Genomic DNA, 24409 nt, shown 5'->3' on the forward strand with positions numbered 1-24409 from the left:
GAGCTGTTGCGCTGGTTGATTGCTGCAAACAAATCTTGCTGCGAAAGCCTAGCCAATCAATCAGGTTTATTAATATTTTCATCGTTTCAAAACATCACGAGACTGCGATACAATGAAAAGATAGGAAGGTGTCGAAACAACTTGGAGTAGCCATTAAGATCAGACACCCACCTTAGCCTAGGCGACGTAAATAAGAGGCATGCACACTGAATGAAAAGTAATGCAGAGAATATAAGACGCAAGCGACAAAATGAGGTGGCATGTGGCGGAGGGCGAGGTCGATGTTAGGTCGTGGTCCGGTAATCCTGAAGACTGGCTAGTATTGATTTAGAAGAAATTGCTTGTATTTCGACTTGAATGCGGACATGCTCCTCGACTGTCGGATAGCCGGCGAGATGCTGTTCCACAATTGGGGTCCGGCATACCTTTGCCAAGCCATATAGTAGCTACTAGCTAGCAGCTATGGGCCGATGCACACTTATTCTTTCGTCCTGATGATGTAAATTTAAATATGTGGTGGTACCTATTGTCAACTATCGTAGTTCGCAGTTGCCAGAATCCAGTATGGAATCAAGATACCTTTTCCGCAATTCGTTGCATGTGGTTGGAGTTTTGAACCGTTGAACTAGACTTGAGTAGACTGGAACCACTTTACAGTTGGTATTAAACCTTATGAAATCTGTCGTAAGTGACCCACTGCACAATGTTTGGAGGGCTTGATTGGTGTTATTCAAATGCATGCAACCGAATCTACCCAGTCTCAGCCGTGGATCACCGGGATATTTGAAAAACAAATGGACGTTGACGCTGAAAAAATCCACATCCAATATTTCACCCAGGTTACCTACAAATTACTTCAAGAATAACTGTTGAACAGGAAACTGAAAGTCACCTATTACAGTCCATGATTTTGAATTTTTTGTCCTTTGTTAAAGTTCAAATATAGGCTAAGTGCTATATTAACACAACAGGTCCTATATAAAATTTTCGCTTTGTCTAAACACGAGATTCCAAAACAAGTTATACACTATGTTGAAAATGCATTGTATCATACTGCGATGGTTCAAATTAATGCTGATTTCCAACTTTGAAAGCGATTTATTTTCGAGCGTTTCCAGTGTCTTGACCATCGATTCTATACTGGAGTACCAGTAAGTGCCACCGGGACAACTGTACCGGTACTCACTTTCCACATTCAATCGGCGCTCGATAGGCACCTAAAGCGTTCAACATTAACAAATCACCTTCCAGTCTGACATTTAGCTTAAAATATGAATACAAAGTATATTTCTGAATTGAATCTGAAAGTCTCATGGCTTAATTCATTATTTTTGTCCTTATTTTAGCTTATAGCCTAGTACTAATTCAAAACTGGCATGACTTCTTCTGTTGTAAAGTTTTTGATTGGATCTTTCCTGCCGTTGCTGGTATTGCTTGGCAGCTGTTTTATGAATGGTAAACATGATAATGAAAACAGTATATTTTCGACTTTGCGGAATTCGGAGGGATCTGATGAAGTTTCATATTGTGATGAATTCTTCTTCGGATCGTACTTTCCAAGCATGAAAGGAAATCAAAGTGATTTGGTAAAGCTGTGCCAGACCCAACAACACACTGATTACCAAGGACCAGCAGTCTATGCGACTTTGTTCAATGGTTATGAAAGAATTCCTGTTTATTCAGCTACACAAGTACAATTGTACCCAAATTGCTCCGGGTATTCCAGACCAGACGAGAAATCATGGTCACGAGTATCATTAGCTTTATGTGATTCTTACGAGTCCGAATCTGCCACCCCTTCCCGCATCGGCCATGGTGGTCAGCAATTGGAAAAGTGTGGAAAGTACCAAGCACTGGATAGCGACTACAAAGGCAATAAGGAAAAAATTGATGTGGACCGAGGTCACCTCAATCCAAATGCAATCAACTGCCAAGACCAAGAAAGGCAAATGGCCACTTTCACGCTTACAAACGCAGCCCCTCAATTTGCAGCATTTAATGAAAATGCATGGCGGCAGTACGAATGCATTACTGAGTATGTGATACTGAATCATGTGCCATCAGAGAGGGTGTACGTAATGACTGGAACATGGGGCACAGCTAAAGATGCACACGGCAAGGCAATGTGGATGAATGCAGACAGCCCTGACAAAAACCCTGTCAAAATTCCGGGATATTATTGGAAAGCAGTTTGCTACCCTGGTAATGAATGGGAACATAAGGATGCATGGGGATTTGCTGTTATCCAAGAAAATGTAGTTTCAAATTTGCCATCTGATCCTGACAAATTCTTGAACTTGAGCATGTTTTCGTCCAAATACTTCATGGACGATATGTTTGGCAAATCTTGTTTGGATGCAGGTATCGGTCCTATCCAAAATTACTTTCCTGTGTGGCAAGAGATCTTAAATGCGCAATGTGGTAGTAAGCCGAATATAGTGTGCAATCGATAGTTATTATACACTCGACATTGAGCAGTGCCTGACCTCTGACCTTGGTCACATTTTTTCATACATGCCTTATCACTCAAGACTTTTGACGTACGATTTTTGTAACGAGAGATTTTGTCACATTGCCACTCTGCCAAGACGAACACAATCACAGTTAATAGGCCTATGCAATGCTTTATATCAGGGGTTCGCGAACTGGGGGGGCACGAAGCTGCTGTCAAATGAAAAACATTTTCGCCCTCCATGCGATTTTCTCAAACTCTTTGTTAATGCTCTGTGTATAGTCCGAATTTCACATTTGAGAATTCTCTCATGAGCAGTCATTAAACCTGCCATGCCATCAAGCGATCCGTTGGAATTGCCAGCATTTTCGTTGCATTTTGTGATATGACGATAACGGGGCGCGAAATGTTTCGCTATCATAAGGGGAGGGCCTGTCTAAAAAAGTTTGAGAACCACTGCTTTATATTGAAACATTTGAAAGTAACACCTTAACACCGTCTCTGTGCAATGATATGCGATCCATAAAAGAAGTTGACTGTGAGCCTCTTTATTTTCGTTGTATCAATCTCATGAATCAGTCATATTTCACTTGCACACAATGCCGAGGCATGATGATGCAACTGAGATACCTGTAACCCGTTGTTTTTTCCAGCGCAACAAATTTGCAGTGTTTTTGAAAATATTTTCCATTGCGTGAATCACAATTTAGCATGTCGCTCCCAAGTCTTGCATTCAAATACAGTAATTTTGTTTTATAAACTGTGAGATTTCTGTACGATGTATGTATCCATCTATTATATGTCATTTCTGTTTTTGAATTCTTACAAACTAACTGAAGTGAGACTAAACGAAGTTCATGTATTACTGGGATATCACACAGTCCAGTTTATAGCTTATCTATTGATTTCAGTATGTCATCTCGAGAATTGTCATGATCCAATGCCGCTGCTTCAGTTTACTGTACTGTGATGTGCCATCCTTTTGAAATAAGTATAGAATTTTTCTGTTTACAATGTATGATAAAGAAAACAAAGTGTTTGCTAACAGGGTAAGGTCAATTCACCCCGCATAAAACACATGCATTTTTGCTACTCAGGTGCTTGTTACTGCGAATGAGATGATGCATGGAGCTAGAATTACTTTGGGGATCATTGTATCGGTGCTGCTTATATCTCAAGTGACAGGAAGACGATTCACTGTTAATTACAATGAGAACACATTCATGAAGGATGGGAAACCTTTCCGATACATATCTGGCTCCATGCACTATTTCCGTGTGCCACAACTGTATTGGAGAGACAGAGTGCGTAAAATGAAAGCGTGTGGTTTAGATGCAGTCGAGCTGTATATCCCGTGGAATTTTCACTCCAAATCCAGAGGAAGCTATAACTTCCATGGACAAAGGAATGTATCAAACTTCCTGGATATCTTGAATGAAGAGGGGATGCTTGCAATTGTGCGGGGATTTCCTTACAGCGATACAGAATGGAATATGGGGGGTCTAGCCAGCTGGCTACTCAAATCTGATCTAAATCCACCGGACAATAGAATCTTCTTGCGTACATCGGACAACAGATTTTTGTCATCTGTGTCTGATTGGCTTGATGCGTTGATGCCGATATTAAGACCACATTCATATGGGCGTGGAGGCCCTATTATACTTGTACAAATCGAAAACGAATACGGAAGCTACGCTTATCATGATGATAAATATTTAAAGTTTCTGTACAATGAATTACACCGCCGCATGGATGATGAGAATGTTGTATTTTTCACCACCGATGGGGATAGTAAAATGGATCTGCAGCGGGGCCGGGTTGATGGTGTACTTCCAACAGTTGATTTTGGTCCAGGTGACTCGGTCGTAGATGCGTTCAATCTGCTACGGGCATCTCTTCCACATGGACCCCTCGTCAATTCAGAATTCTACACAGGGTGGTTGGATCATTGGGGGGAAAAGCATCATCGCACCTCTTCTGCCGTTATCTCCAAATCAATGGATGAAATTTTGTCTCGAAATGCTTCCGTGAACTTCTACATGTTTGTTGGTGGAACTAATTTTGAGTATTGGAGTGGATCGAACGGTCCAGTTGTGAATCAGATTATTACAAGTTATGACTATGATTCTCCCATCAGTGAAAATGGAGATACTACAGAAAAGTATTTTGCAATACGAAAAGTGATATCCAAGTATAAATTATTGCCTCCGATACCTGTACCGCCTAACGTAACCAGACGATCTTACGGAGAAATTAACATGATTAATAAAGGCCCGTTTTGGGATCACCTTGACATTCTCTCCCCGCACGGCCCTGTCAAAAGCTCATCTCCACTCTCTTACGAAGACCTTGATGTTGTTGGAGGCTTTGTACTTTACAGCACTGTCATAAAAGAAGCCCCGCCTAAAGCTCAGTTCTTGCAATTTGTCAATTCGGTCCGTGACATCGCAAAATTGTATTTGAATCGGGAATATGTCGGTTACATTGAGAGGGGTTCAATCCGCTTCCAATTGCCATATTTCATCCAAACTGGAGATGTCCTTGATATCCTGGTTGAAAGCTATGGTAGGATATGCTATGGTGTTAGTATGAATGATAGTAAAGGAATAGACGGGAGTATCCAACTCATTGGCCAGAATGACACATCCCTTACGCTAACTGACTGGGAAATGTGGGTTTTAAATTTAGAGAATTCTGTCAAGTCAACTATTAGTGCAGGCCGAACCTTTACGACTCCATCCATTTTCACTTCTCTTCCATTCAAAATTGAGAAGGTCGCAGACACATTTATCTCGTTCTCAAATTCTGGTTGGGACAGTGGCTATGTAGTCGTAAATGGGTTTATTCTTGGCAAATACAATAAACGGGGACCGCAAAAAACACTGTATTTACCAACTGAAACATTGGTGAATGACGGTTTGTTGCAGATAAGCATACTTGAAACAAACCCTCCTGAATCATGCTTGGCAATTGGTACCACTTGTTCCATTTCCCTGGTTGATACGCATGATCTAGGGTAGTTGATATGAATGATTTTCTGAAATACTGCTTTAAAAGGCGGATAGAATCAACCCAAAATTATATATTTCTGAATGTGAAACATGTAACTTGCTGGTATTAAATAGCTTTTAGAAAAATTTCAGCTTCAAGTAACACACTAACTATAAACATTACTTGTATTCAAACTTGTCAAGACATCAGGTCAAACCAATCTGTATGTCATATCTCACCTGCCAGCGATTGGCTGCTATACTGAAATCAAGTCATTGTGATAATCAAATTACACGGAATGTAATTAAAATTCGAAACATTTACTGTAGCACTTTATGCGGTGTAAACCAAGCAATGTAGACATGTCTGCTGAATGCGGTGATTTCTATTTCAAGTACAAACTCTGAACATCAATCATTTATATTAGCACCAATGACCAAGTCATCTATTTTGTTGTATATCCCCTGTATTAGCCTACATACGATATTGGTTGTATCACTTGAAATGTGAACAATTAGTGTGTTTTCACGACTTCGGAATTCTGTAAGAATATCGTAAGATCCGTGATATGTCTTTGAGTAGGCTAAGTGTCAAGTTTGTTTGATTTCGTGGATATTTGATGGCATATACCAGGAGTATCATGTAACTAGTTATCAGAGGTGGTCAGTAACGAAGTACTTCTACTTTTTCGAAGTACTCAAGTAGTTTTCCTCTACTTCTAGTACTCATTCAAGTAGATCTGATTTTCGCTACTTTTACTTCTACTTTGTAATATCTTGTGATCTACTTACTTACTTTTCGCTATTTTCAGTTTGTCAAGTAGAAGTAGTTTAATCGTCCAATAAGAAAGATACCCTGACGAATTTCGGAGCTATTTTCACGGAGTACCAACATTTAATTTTCAAAAAAGTCAAGTAAAACCCAGTACTTTTGTTGCGCTTCGCGCACAGTAGTTTTGGAGTGTCAAATATATGTTTTCACGAAAGTATCGATGAATATAATTTAGGCACCGGATTGCGTGGTTTCGCTCACTCCGCATTGTCGCCCATTTCAAATATTTCATCACAGTAAATATGGCCCTAAATAACGCTTGAAACTACCGTTTCGCAATGTAGCAATTGCCTATTACATCGTAATCTAGCAGATCCCCTTTCTGTACAAAATAAGTGAAAAATATTTTCCGCTTCTTTGTATTTCTCTTTCAATCCCGAGTATCATACTTTGAGTTTTAATTAATTTCAGTTCTTTCGTCTGCAGAACATACATGTTGGAGTAAAAAAGAAAGTGTAATAATGACTCTATTTTCCGAAAATAAAGCTCCACTGTATACAATTTCACGATCCACCATATTTTTTATTAACGTATACTAATCGTACTAAGTGTTGAAACCGTATCCGATACAACTTCTCCGTATTGCTCTTCGCCTAAATTATAGGGGCCTTATAATATGGGGTAGGACGCCACGTCAGGATATTTTCTAAAACGGGGTGTTCGAGTAAACAAAGGGTTAGTATCGCATAGTCATATCAATACTATAATTTGCATCCCATGATGCGGACGAATGCTTATTCTGTTGAAAATTGATACCTCCTGGGATACATCAAAACGAATCGAGCTCTATGCACCTCCCGCGAAGCTCAATTTGCAGCTTTTGACAGTGAACGAATTACGACCGTTTTCAAAACTACTTACTTACTTGAGTAGATTTAAAGTCAGTCAATTCTACTTCTACTTCAAGTAGTTTTAGGTTGCTTATGAAAGAAGTACTTCTACTCGTACTTGAGTAGATTTCTTCGTCGCTACTTCTACTTCTACTTGAGTAGCGTTCTTGACTACTTTGACCACCTCTGCTAGTTATTCAATGAGGCGGTATACAAGATTACTGCAGTAACAGTTGCATTTAAATGTTTTTCCTTGGCAGAGGTTTCAAAAGTGAGATTGAACATGATTCGTCGTATCATATGTAGTCTCTGCAGTGCTTTTAACAACATTTTATGGCAATGTTTGGCAGACTATGTCTTTTTGACTTCATTTTCAACTACTATGCATTTTGTACACTGACTCATCATTCCATTTTTGTCATGCGAATGTTTTTCCTTACCAGATGAATCATAAGTGAATCTATTGAACATGATTGCAAACTAGAAATCGCCAAGTTTATGTATCAGTTTCACTGCGGTCGTTGCCCCGAATATTTCAATGACTTCTTTACCTCTGAATCAAAAGCGCACAAGTACAACACACGCGCGTCCACGTCGTCCAAATATCATATGATCGACCGAAAAGATCATCGCTCCATCAAATATGCCGGACCTGATGGGTGGAACAGTATCCCGCCGGCAATCCGACAGTCGACGAGCATGTCCACATTCAAGTCGAAATACAAGCAATTACTACTAAATAAATACAGTCCATCCTCAAGATTACCGGACCGCGACTGACCTATCGATCTCGCTTCCCATGACATGCCGCCCTATTTCTTGTCGCTTTCTTTTTCTATACTGTATTCTTTACTTTCATTCAGTGTGCATGCCTCCTCTTTACTACGCCTAGGCCAAGGTGGGTGTCCGATTCCATTGACAAATCCAAGTCGCTTCGACATCTTCCTGTCTATTCATTGTATCGCATTTTTTGTGGTGTATTGAACTGATAAAATTGCTAATAAACCAATGATGATGATGATGAAATCTGTTGTAAAACGTGACTTGAAACTGTTATTTGAACTCTGCATATCATGTGAGGCCTCTGCTTTAAAGGATATTTTATAGCAATGTTTTATGGCTGACTATACCTTTTTGACATCATTTTCAACTACTATGCATTTTTCATGTTTTGTACACTGACTCATCTTTCCATTTCTCACACATTACTATTGATTCAGACAATAATAGCCAATTACTTCCACACCACTGATTCTAGTAGCAATGAGTTCAAAGATTCAAAAACGAGTGAGTGCATTTTTTTTAACTTCACCCAAGTCCAAGTAGTGTTTTTGTTACTAATAATTTTAATAATAAATTATTATAATAATAATAAATTTTGAACATTGTTTTCCAATTTCTACACTTCAGAGTAGCCAAATGTGTTACACTTTCAAAAGTTACAAAGTGAATCCCCCGTCCGCAAAAATACGAAAGTAGGACGTATACTACTAAAAACTGGCAATTTCTATATCATTCTTGTGTGCACAATAGTTATGTCCAATTCATTACAACAGGATTTCCCTTTCAACTTGATACCGTGCCAACTCGGAGTTGAATAAATTTGAGAAAGTCGGTGAACCAGATCAAGATATTTGTGGCATGGAATCACCAAATAATATGAGAACATTTCAGCTTCTCTGGCTCAGTACTACCATGTTATGACGTTGCGAAAATTGATGATATTTTTTACTATTAAATCAGATACTGACTTTTCGTTTGAAGTGTAATATCGACTCGGCTGTCATCAGCAAACCTAAATCGATCGGTCTAGTTGAGACTCCTGAAAACGAACATGGATCCAAGGTCTAGATCAGAGGTTCTCAACCTTTTTGAGAACCGGTAAAATTCCCAAAAAATTTTGCAGACCAGTGAACCTTCCTAAATTGAAACTTGATTTTAGCTGCCTTTCTGATATTAGGCTACATGTGCTGTACACATGATTCATGATTCCGTTGTATTTTCTGCAAGCCGAAGTCCCCTGTTAAAATCAGCAACCAGGTTTTGGTTTTGGTATCTTCTGAAAGAAAAGCAACTTTGCTATTTCCTAACTATTGAAATTTAGAAATTAAATAAATAAATAAATTTTCTACAAACTATGTCTAGCTCACACTGGTCTTGAACGAGTTCTAGGCTTAGAACCAGTATCACACAACACTAAATCTAAAGGAGACCACGAATTCCATATTACGATACGTGTAGAAAAATACGTTCTAAATCAATTTTAAATTTTATGTGCCAAGTCATACTGTGCTATCAAACTTTATGGCAGGGGTGGGCAAACTACGCCCCGCGGGCGCATGCGGCTCGTTCTGTGCGGCTCGCGAGAGTCTAAAGAAAGTTTTTAAAAATATTGATAAAATGCGTATTAAAAATCGAAATAATGCAGGGACTTGATTAAACTATTTCTTAGTGTATTTAACCATGATATTTCTAAAAATTTTGCTCCCCCCGCGATTTCCTGACAAATTCATAATTGTTGCTCTGTATTTAGTCTGATTTTGACATTTAAAAATCTCTCATCCATAGTCGTAACCTTCCATGCCATCAAACTATCTGTTAGGTTTGCTAGCAACCTGGTTGCGTTTTGTGGTATGACGATAAGGGGGCGCGAAATCTTTCACCATCATAAGGGGTGGGTGTCTTAAAAAGTTTGAGAACCACTGTTCCAAGGTAAATACTTCCTATGTTATTTTACACAGTTTGAAAAGTTTCAACTGCTAATCATCACAGAAATCCGAAACGAGATTGACATAATTCGGATCACAAGTGGGATTTCAGATTGGCATAATTCTGATTACGAGTGGGATTTCAGATTGGCCACTCCAGTTTTAAATATTTCACTGATGTGCTTATCAAAACAGATTCGCGTGTGTCTTAGGTAGATTCGTTCTCTGTATGCATAGAATTGGGGCATTTATATTTTATCTACACATAGTAGAAGCGTGTTTGAAGCTAACATGGTTATGATTCTGTGAGCATTATGTGTCCTGGAACTGAACCAAAAGTGAAATTAGTAAATCTGGGAACAGATCGCTGCTCACACATTTAAATTTCAGTCGAATCGAATCGAGAATCGAGACAACTGACTTCCGTCTCTATAGTTTTACCATATTGAGGTCGACCAGCCTATGAAATCTCGCCACTTTCTTCCTCATGCGCGTATGATATCATCAAAGCAATGTTTGGTTTGTTTTTAATAAGCACATATATTATCTTCATGTCCTCACTATGCAATCAAATACCAATATTGCGATTTGGTTTATAATCCCATTTTATATAGTGCGGCCCGCGAATGGATTCAGATGTTGAATGCGGCCCGCGAGCTCAAAAGTTTGCCCACCCCTTCTCTAAGGTTTGCCAGAGTGATATGCCGGATGTCACGAACGAGCTATTTGCTTATTTAAATGCAACTAATATCTCTGAGACGTCTGATAGTGGACACTTGCCTTTTACTGCAACATCAAAGTCCGGTAATCTGCCAAATTCCGCGAAAGTCTGATTGCACATATTGCTACTCGTACTAGATGGGTGTGTGATGTCATTATTGGTTATCCAGAGTTCGTAATTTGTTTATGCGAACAACACGCGATAAGATTATTGACGATAATCATTTGTCTCGTTAGTAGCCTACTGGATAAGGTGACCAAAGTAGCGACAGTAGGCAAATTATTCTGTTATATTACTGAAGTGGTCTATATTCTATTCAAGTAGGTCTACACATATTGGTAGAGATTTCCAAAACATGCCATGGTATGGCCAGGTATGCAGCTGTAACTTGTTCCCATAATTTCATGACAACTACTTGCATGCACTAACAAATTACTATAGTTCACTCGTCAACTTTTTTTTCTTTTCAGCGCCTTGCCACTTTCTTTGCACTCTCAATCACTGTCGTTGTTATTTGGAAGTTGCACATGTCACTGCAAGAGATTGATGGGGATGAAGGTGATCTTGCTGTAAAAAGAAAGCAATTTTTCTCGATAGTGAAAAATCGTACTGGACTGAAGGTTGAGAAGGCCGAATTCCGCTTGGATGGTACACCATTTCAAATAATTGGCGGGTCTCTGCATTACTTTAGATTTCCGGAAGAATATTGGTACGATAGGTAAGACCCCTCATACTAGGCAGCGAAAGAATTCACAAGACATTCATGATGCATTCTTTGATGCACGTTCATTCTTTGAAATATATTATTAAAAGCTCACTGCTTGCTAGAGAGCAACAGTGCACCTATGACTTTCTTACATGTGCCGTGCCATGTTGAACTGGCTAGTTTGCGCGCTGAATCGTGACCTTAGCTAAATTCCACCAATTGCAAAATGCCTATTGAACAACTGTAACTTGTGATGACTTTAGCGATATCAGATGGATTTTGCCAAAAACCAATATGCGTTTCTGTTGCAGTTGCAGGTATCGAACAAGACGTCAATGTAATTATAAGCATCTAGTTGACATTTAAGAACAATCTGCAATTCTGCATCAATACTGAGCTATTATAGCAAACTTGATGTTTAACATAATATTTTAACAGATTACATCTCTTTATATTCACAAGTCGGGTAATGAAATACTTCACTGTTTTTGCATCCTCAACTTTATTTTGTTTATATCGAAATTAAGTATATTAGGTAGTGTCTTTTCATCTGGAGACAAAAATTCTGCATGTGACAGTAATTATTGGTATTGTCGATCAGTTCATCATTTCCAAATTCACATTTTTTTCATTTCCTATTAATTTCCGATGTGAAATCAGCCAGCTATTTATACCCAGTCATAATATTTTTTATCTCAGAATTAGTCTTAGTGTTCGGTGCATTGATATGCTGATATATGTTCATAAGCTCGATATGCCAATGAAATATCAAAGAAATCTTGGTGGAAGAAGTTATAAGGGACCATTTAGTAAATCAGCTATAGACATTAGACGTGCATTAAATTCAGTGTCCGGTCAATACCAAGAAAACCATTACCGGGAATGAAAACCACCTAGAATCGACACCACCGAGAATGCAATATATGCAATGCAGGCATGTTATGCATATGTACATTGTACAGGTCGCATGTATGTGCATCGCGGCTTTGCCACATTCGGTGTCCATTCTCAGATATGAATTTCTCGACAACGCCGTATCAGTAAGTTAGATTCTTGGCATTAGCCATTCTCGGTAATGTCCATTTTCAAAAAACAGTGCTCTACTAAAGTCGTTCAGGGGTTACTTTGGCCACCACAGGAAAATCAATAAAAAATGATTGACAGCATCAAAAAATTATTGATTCCGTGTTTTATCCAGTGGCTGCGTTTCATATCGTTTTTTTTATACAAACTGTGGAATACATTACCCTTCGTATTCAATTGCAATGAATCGATACCTTATGCGTTCTGGATTATACTTTGTTTTGGCATGGTAACATTTATCCTTCTTACTATACTGATAAATTAGTAAGTTGCCCCTAGTACCTAGTTAGTCAATCTCAACAGTTGCTTAGTTTTCTTTGTCTTGAATCTGCTGTGACGCAATAGCCTATTTTAACGTGATGCCCAGTTGAAGAAATGCTTACATGATGTAGGCTATAATGCAACATTGTTGCACAGTTGAAGAAATGCTGTAGGCTATTGTGTGTGTTTTAGCTACTGCAAAGGACAGCAACTTGCAAACTAAATACATCTAAAGAAATGTCAAACTCTTTACGTTCCACTTAGAACCACTGCTCTGCAGTGGCGGGCTCTAATTTTATTGCAACTTTTATGTCTATACTTAGGTCTCATATATTTTCATTTCAGTGGAATTTAATGCAAGTTATATCCTTTGCTTCATTGCTATTATTCTGTGTGTGTCGTTCGCAACAATATTCGTACTCCTGAAATATTTTCGTCTCTAGATTATACGCTCTCAAAGCTTGTGGATTGAACACGGTGACAACTTACATTCCCTGGAATGCCCATGAACCAAGTCCTGGTACTTTTGACTTTTCTGGGATGTTGGATTTGCCAAAATTCTTAGAAATCGCTCAACAAATTGGGCTTCATGTAATCTTAAGAGTCGGTCCATACATATGTGCCGGTAAGTGTAGGCAGATTCTCATTTATTGTTCCTCCTACTAATTTATAATGTTTAGAATGGGAGTGGGGTGGTCTTCCTAGCTGGCTTCTACGTCAAGATGGGATCCGTGTGCGATCTTCCGATCCTACCTACATGGCTCATGTCAAAAGTTACTTTAACGCACTGTTACCTAAAATTGTGCCCTACCAGTATATTTATGGTAAGTTTGTTGATTGATGTACCCGGAAAGCCTGTGATAATTTGCGTTTCATCTTTACTAGGAGGCCCAGTCATAGCTGTTCAAGTCGAAAATGAATTTGCGACATACTCAAGTGACACGCGACACGTCATAGCGCTTCGTGATATGATTAAGGAAAGGTATGCAGGTCTACCGTGTTATTGTAAGTTGCTGTTACTAAGTAGGGCTTACTGTTAGACTAGCGATTCATAAATTTAGTTGAAGAAGCTCAGGGTAAGGGGAAAACAAAGTATTGAAAGTACCCAACTAGCTTCAAACAGCACACACCCACATTTATTTCTCAATAGCAATTATGCGAATTGAAATCCATTGTAACAAATAGTGCTATTTCATAACCATTTTGTTTACCATGCGAATTACTCATGCAACCATGGCAAACGACAAGGTATGGCCATTTCACTGATAACATTTTAATTCTTGTAATCTACCTTCCACAAGTAAAATTTAACTAGTCATGGAACAAGCCAACTTGAGACATAGGTGCAAATAGATTATTCCTATTTGAATATCATAGTCAGAAAAGTAGAGGTCCTCGTATTCCAAGGATAGATTACTGAAATCTGCGGGGATTTTCAACTGATTGATCTATGACAGGTTATTCGTAGAGCTACTGTTTCGCATCAAAAGATATCTGTGAACATCTTTTTAGCAGTTATTGTCAATTATTGTATTGGCTTCATTTGATAGCTCGATGGTTTGAGATCTAATCTCGCAACATGCAGGCCCGAATATAAATCGCATCGACCACTGTTGCTTCAGAACCCAAGAATTGCGGTGGGTTGCAAAAGGCGTAATACTTCAGCTCAGATATAATGTAGGTCACTGAAAAACAATGATAAATAAGATTTTGTGCTTATTTGCTATTGCTACATCACAACAACGAATATGGTAGTGAATTTTGTTGGCTTCCAAATCAGTCCAAAGCCTCGAGTGAACAAATTTTAGCACTATCTTAAAAGTTCTCACAATTCATATCCGTGCTATGTTTGTTCACTAAGTTACCAGCACAATAGGACTGCGCCATTCGATGTTCAAGAAAACATCTCGCGCTTTCCTCTTTCTTTAGCGGTATCAAGGAATTCATGTTTGTTTGTGATGATCGTCATGGCACGGAAAAGAATTTGAACTACGATGGTATGTTGAAGACGATCAACTTCCAAAACCAGGCCGCCGACGCATTTCAACTTTTGACCAAGACACAACCTGATAAGTAATGGAGACGGAGATGCACCGTTCGTTTAAAGTTAATACTTGTGTCATACTTGCCTCTCAGCCCGTTGTTTGTGTCTGAATATTGGACCGGCTGGTTCAACACTTGGGGTGGTGAGAATAACAACAAAGGCACTCCTTGGACGAAATCTTTGACTGCGGAGAAATTTGAATCTAATACAGCAGAGGCGCTGGATATTGGGAAGAACGTGAACTTCTACGTCTTTGCGGGTATGTTATGCAACTAATATTCCGTGTCACCAGATCTTGACTGATATATTGATCTGCCAATATTTTGACTTGATATATCGCTGATATTGCTGATATCGTCAATTTACATGGTCCATTCATAAATAGGGGGTGGGAAGAGAACATTAAAATGCTAGTCAGCGACACCTTCCTATCTTTTCATTGAATCGCAACCAAAATGGTGTGTTGATCTCATAAAGTTATTAATAATAAACTGAACTGGGCGGAAGTCCCTTGCCTGAATAGAGATCTCCCATGAATAATTGACCTTATGTTGCAAGTCTATTTATTAGCATCCAATGTTGAAATTAACAAATTTGGAAGATTTTCCACGATAAAATGTTTTGATGAAACTTGCAAAAGTGGAGAGCTGAAAATGGGTGACATTTGTGAAAAAATGTGCTTTCTGTAACTATGCCTCCTATAACATCAGAAAATTTAGTATGTGTTTACAATTGATATTGATATAGATTTAGTTTTCAATACTATTATTTTGATATAGGAACAAATCTCAATTTTATCAGTACAAACAGGTGATAAAGGCTAAACATTGTAGTTGATTGGATTAATCTTCTTGAATTTTCAGCTATCCTAAACCTTATTATCATTGTGGACTCCAAATTTCATAACATAGAATTATAATCAAATTTACGGACGCTAGATTTTGCAAGCGCTCGTTATCTTGATAATTTATGATCTTGAAAGCCGCAAGTCAAAATCGTATTTGGTATACAGAATGCAATCAAAATTTCTTAATTTGCAGGTGGAACAAACTTTGGCTTCATGAACGGAGGATTCAAGAATAAGGCAAGAATAAATTGAATGTTGTTGACACACTGTCACACACTGTCGGAAGGAGACAAAATTTGAACAGAAAAAAAAAATACTTGAAATGTACCAAATGATAGATGATGAAAATGGGCTGATTTAAAATGTAGAATATACATCCTATGCTGAATTAGGGCTGGCTTCAAATTAAAATTAGACTATGTCTGTCTCACTGAGTCCTAATATGTATGGAACTTAGGCGCAAAGGTTTACCAACACATGCTGTACAAAACATGTATGATATACTCGATAAAGATCATCAAAATATGCGACTCAAAGCAAGTCATGTAGAATGTTTCGAGTCACATAGCTTGATCGAGTTACGCTCAATGGCTCGAGTAGAAGGCGAATCATATCTCATTTTTAGGAGTCGTGCATAAATGAAGACTCGAGTTGAGTCAATGCAACCCTGGGATCTATTGATGTGACTATGATGGATATGAATATCCGGAGTTTGTTAAAATGTTAACTTCGGGAGACATCGAAAAGTGGGTTCGCAGGAATCTTCTGCTCCGTATCATGTCAGGTTTCAACGCATTGCGGCAAATGACGGAATTAGGTTGAGAATGTCTTTCTGACTGTCGGTAAACGCTTCCTATTCCCAGAGTTTGGCCAAGTGGTCACTGATGCTCCTCGGTAGAAGTATTGATCTCAAATTCAAGCCAAGTACCAGACATACTGGCATTCAAAGTAGGCTGAAACCACTTGAAGGGAAGGTCGAAGTGGAAGGCTTCCAAAGTACCATAGATGTTGTGAAATTAGTTCGTGCTTCAGACTTTATTGTTCGAATATACAAACTAAACTTTAAGAACTTTTGAGGTTTTCTTTGTCTAACACAGAATGGCTGATGTTGCACAAATCAATTCTATATAAAATCTCTGGCTAACCTACTGGCAACAATCATATATCACAAGTGAAATCTACAAAAATCTTCACAAACACTACTTTTTATTTGATGTTTTGAAATTTTAATGGTAAGTGGGCTGTATAAGTAAAAGCTATCTGGAAACTAAACCTCTTCAAGAAGAAAGTACAAGTTGAAATCACGTATTCTGCTGGTAGCCCAAAATTAAAATTAAAACAACTTCGTTATTGTTACTGACCTATCCTTTCTTTGTACCGCCTAGCTAATGCACTGCAAATTATACATCAGTTTCAAAGCAATCGTTTCTATGTTACCGACACAAGTTGGGCAGTAACCTCGTGAGTCGTATCTAAATAGTAGTGCTTGATTAATGAAACATTGATTTTACGTACAATCTACCGAACATATTCCAAGTGACGGAAACAATGACTTTTACGTAACTTCAATTAAGGACGTCATCTCACCCGATACCACCAGCTATGACTACGACGCGTTGATATCGGAAGAAGGGAAATTGACTAAGAAATACCATATCACGAGACGACTCTTGCAATCTCGAAAGCCTCATGAAACGTTTCCGAATATTCCCACCGAGCGTCAGTTAGCAAGCTACGGTAAGTCAAAATTGGTTGTTGCAGTCACCCTCCGCTCAATAATCTCTAACAATCAACGCAGCTTCGGTTGTTCCTGACGCTTACCTCAGCATTTTCGAGTTGATGAACGGTTTTAAGAGCTGGATGATCGAAAGCCAGTTTCCGATTTCTTTTGAAAACTTTCCGGCCGTTTCAGACAGGCTCGCTGGCCAGTCGTACGGTTATGCAGTCTACGAGTGTGATTTGAATGTCCAAGATGGACTGAATTTTGATATGAAGCAAAGCGTGCACGATCGGGCTCTACTGTTTGCAAATCGAGAATATCAAGGTATGTAAGGAGTATGACCTAAACCTAAAGCCGTAAGTATCTGTGAAGATAATTTAGGTAGTCGGTGGCGTGGTTCCGTTCAAACCACAATGCCGCCCTTCTGACATGCTTTGTGACAGTAATTATGGCTCATCAAATGTTTGGGACTACCGTTTTGCAATCTAGCATCCAGGGTTGTAACGACTCGAGTCACGATATTTTGGTAACTCGAGTCATTTTTTCAAATGCGAAAAATGACTCGACTTGATTCAATTTGTGGATTGACTTGACTTGTACTTGAGTCATTGTGCATGACTTGGGACTAGAACAGCCAAGACAGACATTTCATTGTAAGTTAAGAGAATAGTAAGTCACCACATTATTGGTATTTCGTCTATCAGTCCGGATACTTGGAAAATAGGACCAGAAACTGTTATGACTGAGGAAAATTACGATATTATGAATGCGAGTCATTCTGTATCACTGGAGCAGAGTTGAAAAATGTGGGTTGAACCGAAAACTGAACAGTGAACATGATGACGTGAACTCAGATTAGGGTCACAACATTATGACTTGGACCCGACTCTCTGACTTGGACTCGGACTTAACTAGGTGGTGAATTGAATATGACTCGACTTGACTTGAGTCAAAACCAGAAAAGTGAGATTTACTTGTGACTTGCTTACAACACTGCTAGCATCTGCGTATCGAATCCTAATCCAGCAGCACATGACGTGTGCTAATCTGGAAAGGTAGGTAGTCTCTGACTTTTTTTGAGAGCTGAACCTGTTTTAGCATACCACTGTTTCTGGACAAAAGACATGAAATATATCTTCCGCTTTTTAGAAATTATTTTTGTATTTCTCTTTTAATTCAGTTCTTTTGTGTGCAGAACTTATACCTTGAAGTTTAAAGCCAAGTTACAGTATATGGCGTTTCTACGATCCGCATGTTTTTATTAGCGTGTACTAATCGCGAAAAGTGTTAACATAAAACTTCTCCGTAGTGCGTATTACTCCTTGTCGAAACTACAAGCCTTATAATACGGTAAGGCGCCATGCCATGACATTTTCTGTAGCAAAATACTAGAATCGCTTTGCTATAGCAAAACTCATTTGCATCGCGTGGTGTGGTCGAGGGGTTATGCTGTCGAAAATTTATACCTCCTTCCGTATAGCGAAGTTTGCAGCTTTTTGCGGTCCATGCGAACGTATTATGACTGTTCTCACAGTTACTTACTTGAATAGATTTAAAGACAGTCAATTCTACTTCTGCTTGTAGTAGTTTTAGGTTGCTTTTGAAAGTACTACTTCTATTTGTACTTGAGTAGATTTTTGCATCGCTACTTCTACTTCTACTTGAGTAGCTTTCTTGACTACTAATTTTTTTCCCTCAGGCACATTACTTTCCACTACAAAGGAGCACACACTCAAGATTCAGCCGTCCCCTTCAGTGACAGTGAGCTTTCTGGTAGAGAACCAGGGCCGGGTGAACTGGGTCAGTACCGGTGACGATTACATCTTCAAGGATCAACGCAAGGGAATCGTTGGCAATATTACTGTAAATGGAAAGGTATCTGCAATATCTGTGCTTGCCGCTTTTTCCATGCATTTTGATCTCCTGGAATCCTAAAACGTTTGGATCACACTCCATGCTCTTGGTGAAATCCAGAGGTGAATGGTAACAAATTACTCCAGTATGTTTGTTTTTTTGTCTTTGTAGGCTACTTGCACTTCTAATCCAAAGTTTTTGAAACCAAACTACTTATCTTTTGTGTTTGTTAAGTAGTGTTTGGATAGATTTGCATCATCTTTTTCACTCAGATTGTTGTATTAACTGTAGCCCCTAGAATAATGGTAACAGGATGTCATTTCAAAACTTACACTTACTTGTAATTCTGTATGCATCTAAAGCAGTGGTTCTCAACCGTTTTGGTAGTGAAAGATTTCGCGGCCCCCTTATCGTCATATCACAAAATCGAAACGGGATGCTAGCAATCCCAACAGATTGTTTGATGGCATGGAAGGTTATGATTGTTGATGAGAGAATTAAAAAATATGAAATTCGGTCTATGTAAACCGCGAAAAAAAATTTCAGTTGACCGCTTCTTCGTGCCCCCCTCCAGATGGTCCACACGCTCCTCAAGTTGAGAACCACTGATCTAAGGCATTCCGGGTTGTAATGACTCTGGTCATTTTTTTTCAAATGCTTAAAATTACTCGACTCGAGTCAATTTGCGTATTGACTCAACTTGTACCCTTGACTAGGATGGCCAAGACAGACATTTCATTGTACCTTCGAAGAATAGTAATGTCACCACATAATTGGTATTTCCTCTAGTAGTCCTGATACTTGGAAAACAGGGCCAGAAACTGTTGAGACTGAAAAAAATTGCGATATTATGAATGAGAGCCATTCTACATCTCTCGAGCAGAGTTGAAAAAAGTAGGTTTAACCGGATTGAACTCATACCCTCTACTCACTGACTTGGACTCGGACTTGACTCGGTAGTGAATTGGAAATGACTCGACTTCACTCGAGTCAAAACTATTAAAGTGAGATTGACTTGTGACTCGGAACCTTGCAACTTGGTTACAACCCTGCCAGCATTTTACTTCTACTTTCACTTCATTGTGGATGCTTAGTTATGCATGCGTTTCAATGTGTGCTCGACAAGTGTCACTGTAGGATTATAATCCATTCGTTGTTTGATTGATTGTTTGGTTGGTTAGAAATTTCAATATTGCATAACAACGAACAATGTGCAGGGAGCGTTATTGACAATTTTCGAATGAATGCATCGATTCACAAAATTCAAATTCATAAATCCGTCTTTGGTTCACAGGGAGAGATAATAGTTAGTTTCACATAGTCCATACTCCCCGCGTTTACTCTCAGCACCCCCCCAATCGCCAAATTTGTAGCTAGCGGCTACTTCGAGATCAGAAACGACCCCAGGGTGGCGCTGGCGCCACTTTGGGAACCGTTGCTTCAACTGAATAAGGGTCTTGACCAATGTTCCCTCTAAGCTGCGCACGTGCTCAATTGCTCAGTGCTGACACGTTCTCAGCACACAGAAAATGTAAGTTGCGCATAAAAAATCCAAAATCCGAAGTGATGACCTTTTTTTAGTCGTTCGCTGTTGTCCAAGGGTCTGCGCAGTGAGTTGGTGAGTGTGTGCACTGTGCAGACTCGTCAAAAATTAGAGGTAACATCGGTCTTGACTACAGCCATTTGTTCGGCAACTTTTTTGTACTGCGTCTTGTTCCAGTAATCCGTCAAGTGATTAGAATTTCGTCAAACCCATCTTGATTTGAATCTATTGAATCCATGCAAGGTTCATGTATCCTTTGATATGTTGCCGATTCATTTGCCCAAATTGTGCAGGAATATAGATTCCTTACAATTAAGCATAGGTCGTGAAGTGGACATGATATCATAAATTATATCAAGTTGGCGTAGAAAACTTACGGTTTTAAAGTAGGTCACTGCAGCAATTATAAAATAAGATTGAGATGAAATACCAAAAGTTGTTCCGATTGCATGTGACAACTAGCAAATTTGCAAGATGCATTTCTGCAACTAATACATAATCAGTAACGATACCTCATTTTATGCAATTTCGAAACAACATTTTTTTATCTTGAAAAATAGGCCAGTGGGCTATATTCCTAGGGTTACTCGTATATATATCAGGAGCTCTTAGACTTTTTATCTTGGAGATTGGTCAAATTTCAGAAAAAAAAACTTATGGGGACCTTCGAAAATTAAAAGCAACCTGAATTGCAATTGTGACACCGATATACAACTCTTAAACGACTTGTATCTTACTTTTTAGCTTTTAGGCACAATTCATGAAGCATTGTGACAATGTGAAATGTGACAGATATAGAGTATAAAGTAGGACTATGAACTTCATGTTAAATCACAATGGTACGGAACTGGCAAATTTCCTAATCACTGTAAGTTTTAATATTTTATCAATGGCAGCGTATTGCATTTTGTAATTGGGAACTAAACTTTTAATATATTCTTAGGACCGGGAAGGGGCTTGACACATACCGGCATTTAACAACCACTGATAGAAAATATTATTCAAATTATCAAAAACTGGTTTACACCTTCAAAAATTTTAAATGAAAATACTTCGACTTCAGTTTAAACGGAAATAAAATTGTGTAAAATTAAAACCTTCGAAATACTGTTGACTTGTCTTGAAAATCCCTGCTTCAACATCAGTAACATCAATAATTACTACGTGCACTACTGCTTGTAACAAAATATAAAACATAGAATGGTCCTCAGGCTAATAGCTATTTTTGCATGTACCCAGCCAGCGACTATGTTTAAACATTTGCTGGACTCTGACGGTAGACTTGGGTAACTCTACTTGTTTGTGTTCTAGATCGTTTCTGGTTGGAGGACATGGCCCTTCGACTTCAGCGATCAATTCCTTTCAAAGCTTTCCGGGTACATCAAGGACAACACTTTGAAATGGAAGAAATACAAGCTTTCAGATCACATTAAGGGCCCAGCTCTACTGAAATCCGAGTTGACGATAACTGAATCCGAGCCAAAAGACACTTTCATGCAATTGGAGGATTTTGAGAAAGGTTTCGTTGTCGTGAATGGACGCAATGTTGGCCGTTATTGGAATTCGGCCGGCCCCCAGCGGCGACTTTTCGTGCCCGGTGTGTGGCTGCATCGTGGCAGAAATGAGATTCTAATTTTTGAAGAACTCCGTGTAGGCAGCGTCGTGTCTTTTCACAAAACTTCAGGCATTTCTAGTTAGTTTTTTTTTATTCAGTGACATTTTTCGAACTTTACTAATTTGATTGTTAATTTGCTTCAATTACCGTTCTGCCATCTTGCTGGTGCCTTTTTATGCGAACACTTTTGTCATGCAATAGATATGTAGATTATGCAATATCGTCGAAATATATCTTCAAATATATTGCAGTAGTTCGAAATTTATGTGTCGGTAAGTCACTGGCGTAAGTTGGTCTTGAGGTTTGTTGTGCGTGAACAGTGGTACTCAAACTGGGGTCCGGGGGGACAATTTTTTCAAGACCACAAAAAACCCTTCAAATTATCAACACGATCCCAAATAAATACATAGCCTATTTTCTAGATTCTAGAATTTCAAATTTTCAGACAAATTATTTCACACGCCAAATTCGAAGCCCGAAGATGGCACAGAATTTGGTGAAAAAACGTAGGGGTTGGGAAGTATTTATTCAATCTTAAACTTGTATTCACGCGATTTACTTTCACTAGATTTCTTTGATTTATTAGCCCCGTAATTAGTGGGGTAGGCCTACCCCTTCCGGAAATACATACGCATAATTTGTTACTGAGTAGAATCTAACAGTATTCACAAATATGAAGGAAAAGTATATTCCCAGGCTATCGATTGAACCCACCTGGATGCTTATCTTGGAGTGCAGGCTACAGCCTGCGGGTGCCGACCAATTCTGAGTTGGGTAAGTTTCGGCCTACATGCAATTCTTCCCAGAAGATCAGCAGCAATGCAACCGTGGCCCGAAATGTCCTTTCAATCTTAGAACATGAATGCTAGCTCCTTCTCACGAAAGTTTTTTCGATCTAGTTCGGTGGACGGTGGTTCTCAAACTTTTTTTGCACGCCCCCCTTTATGATAGTAAGAAATTCCGCACCCCCCTTATCGTCATATCACAAAATGCAACCACACATCCGCCTAGGGCCTAGGCCAGCGGTTCTCAACCGGGGGTCCGCGAAGCAATTTCAGGGGGTCCGCGAGACCTCTAAATTTTTAAAATTGTTGATAAGCTAATTTTTATTTTATTTTTTAATTTGAGAAAGCATGAGTCAGTTACGCACCACAACTGCTAAAACCTCATGACTCATATCATCATAATAATCGTCTGACATGGACTATCGTAGCATAGCAATTTACAACGTAGCGCTACGCTACGCTACGTTGTAAATTGCTATGATCGTAGTGTGGAAACTCATTTTCATTGCCACTTTTCCAATAACCTGCTGATACAAACATATTGCTGTTTAGAGACGTTTTGTTGACGTTTGTGGAAAAAATAAAAATATGGAGATAGTTACGTCAATCAGTCTCATCAAATTAGTGAACAGCCGTTTGAAATAACAATTTGGAGGTGACGAGTAACAAGGCCTTTATAGGCCATATCGTCACCTCCAGTCATCGTTTTATGTTTGACGAAGCAATAAATGTCTGTCTGTCTGTCTGTATATTCATATTGAAATGAACCCGAATATTTTCGGCTGACACTCGTCATAAATCGGACAATATTATACCTATGCTCTTAAAGCTCGGCTATCAGATTTGGCGCATTCTTATTGCGGATGCCCTATCGACACGGCTCATTTTTTATGAACAAGGAGTGTTTCATTGCTACCAAAGCATTACGCTCCAACCCTGAAATTCATATCACCAGTTATATTGGTATGCAGCCTTGTCTTGTTAATGCTCAATTGTTCATGGTCCAAAATATTTGCTCGTAAATATATATGTAAACCAGAGTTGGATCAATTACATTATTTCAGTTCAATTACAATTACAATTACAATTACAATTACTTTCATGCATGTTTCAATTACATTACAATTACAATTACTCCATGCTAAAAATATCAAATTACAATTACAATTACAATTACTCCTTGCATGCTTCAATTACATTACAATTACAATTACAATTGCTGCTGTTGAACATTTAATTAAATAATCATTAATTCAACCGTGCTCCTTGACAACCGTAGCGCCGTATTTAACAACAATTCAAGTCTAGTTCAGATTGTGTAGTAATAAATGCATTTATGTGCGTACATACCAGAGGTGATCAGTAACGAAGTACTTCTACTTTTTTGAAGTACTTGAGTAGTTTTCCTCTACTTCTGG

At 38.7% G+C, this 24409-nt stretch overlaps 4 protein-coding genes across 4 annotated transcripts in view; all 4 read left to right on the forward strand.

Moving 5' to 3' along the window:
* Positions 1-3549, forward strand: LOC145445107 (endonuclease domain-containing 1 protein-like). The gene has a single exon (XM_080323244.1). It carries the CDS (start codon positions 1377-1379, stop codon positions 2451-2453), a length of 1077 nt encoding a protein of 358 aa, XP_080179370.1. The 5' UTR covers positions 1-1376; the 3' UTR covers positions 2454-3549.
* A 21-nt stretch (positions 3550-3570) lies between these two features.
* LOC145445092 (beta-galactosidase-like) lies at positions 3571-8282 on the forward strand. Its single transcript, XM_080323220.1, has 2 exons — positions 3571-6105; positions 7310-8282. The coding sequence occupies exon 1, from the start codon at positions 3571-3573 to the stop codon at positions 5470-5472; it is 1902 nt and encodes a 633-aa protein (XP_080179346.1). The 3' UTR covers positions 5473-6105; positions 7310-8282.
* LOC145444308 (beta-galactosidase-1-like protein 2) lies at positions 8250-22456 on the forward strand. Its single transcript, XM_080322251.1, has 12 exons — positions 8250-8391; positions 11004-11251; positions 13027-13208; positions 13264-13407; positions 13469-13565; positions 14513-14656; positions 14720-14886; positions 15668-15721; positions 16981-17211; positions 17273-17518; positions 18894-19069; positions 21903-22456. Exons 1-12 carry the CDS (start codon positions 8368-8370, stop codon positions 22287-22289), a joined length of 2100 nt encoding a protein of 699 aa, XP_080178377.1. The 5' UTR covers positions 8250-8367; the 3' UTR covers positions 22290-22456.
* The window catches only part of LOC145445111 (uncharacterized), a 170962-nt gene continuing 165876 nt past the window's right edge, over positions 19324-24409 (forward strand). The window contains exon 1 of the mRNA XM_080323249.1: positions 19324-19335. The gene's annotated coding sequence lies outside the window, so the exon portion shown is untranslated. The remainder of the gene's footprint in view (positions 19336-24409) is intronic.

Source organism: Botryllus schlosseri, chromosome 8 (assembly GCF_051294905.1).
Source record: "Botryllus schlosseri isolate E-star chromosome 8, Bs_hap1, whole genome shotgun sequence".
Classification (NCBI taxonomy): Eukaryota; Metazoa; Chordata; class Ascidiacea; order Stolidobranchia; family Styelidae; genus Botryllus; species Botryllus schlosseri.

Bases quoted from the DNA above. Each gene is read 5' to 3' on its own strand.
- LOC145445107 (XM_080323244.1), top strand. From the start codon at position 1,377: ATGACTTCTTCTGTTGTAAAGTTTTTGATTGGATCTTTCCTGCCGTTG.
- LOC145445092 (XM_080323220.1), top strand. From the start codon at position 3,571: ATGATGCATGGAGCTAGAATTACTTTGGGGATCATTGTATCGGTGCTG.
- LOC145444308 (XM_080322251.1), top strand. From the start codon at position 8,368: ATGAGTTCAAAGATTCAAAAACGA. The intron at 13,566-14,512 runs GTATGCAGGTCT...CTCTTTCTTTAG, and splicing joins CGTGATATGATTAAGGAAAG to CGGTATCAAGGAATTCATGT. The intron at 17,212-17,272 runs GTAAGTCAAAAT...CAATCAACGCAG, and splicing joins GCGTCAGTTAGCAAGCTACG to CTTCGGTTGTTCCTGACGCT.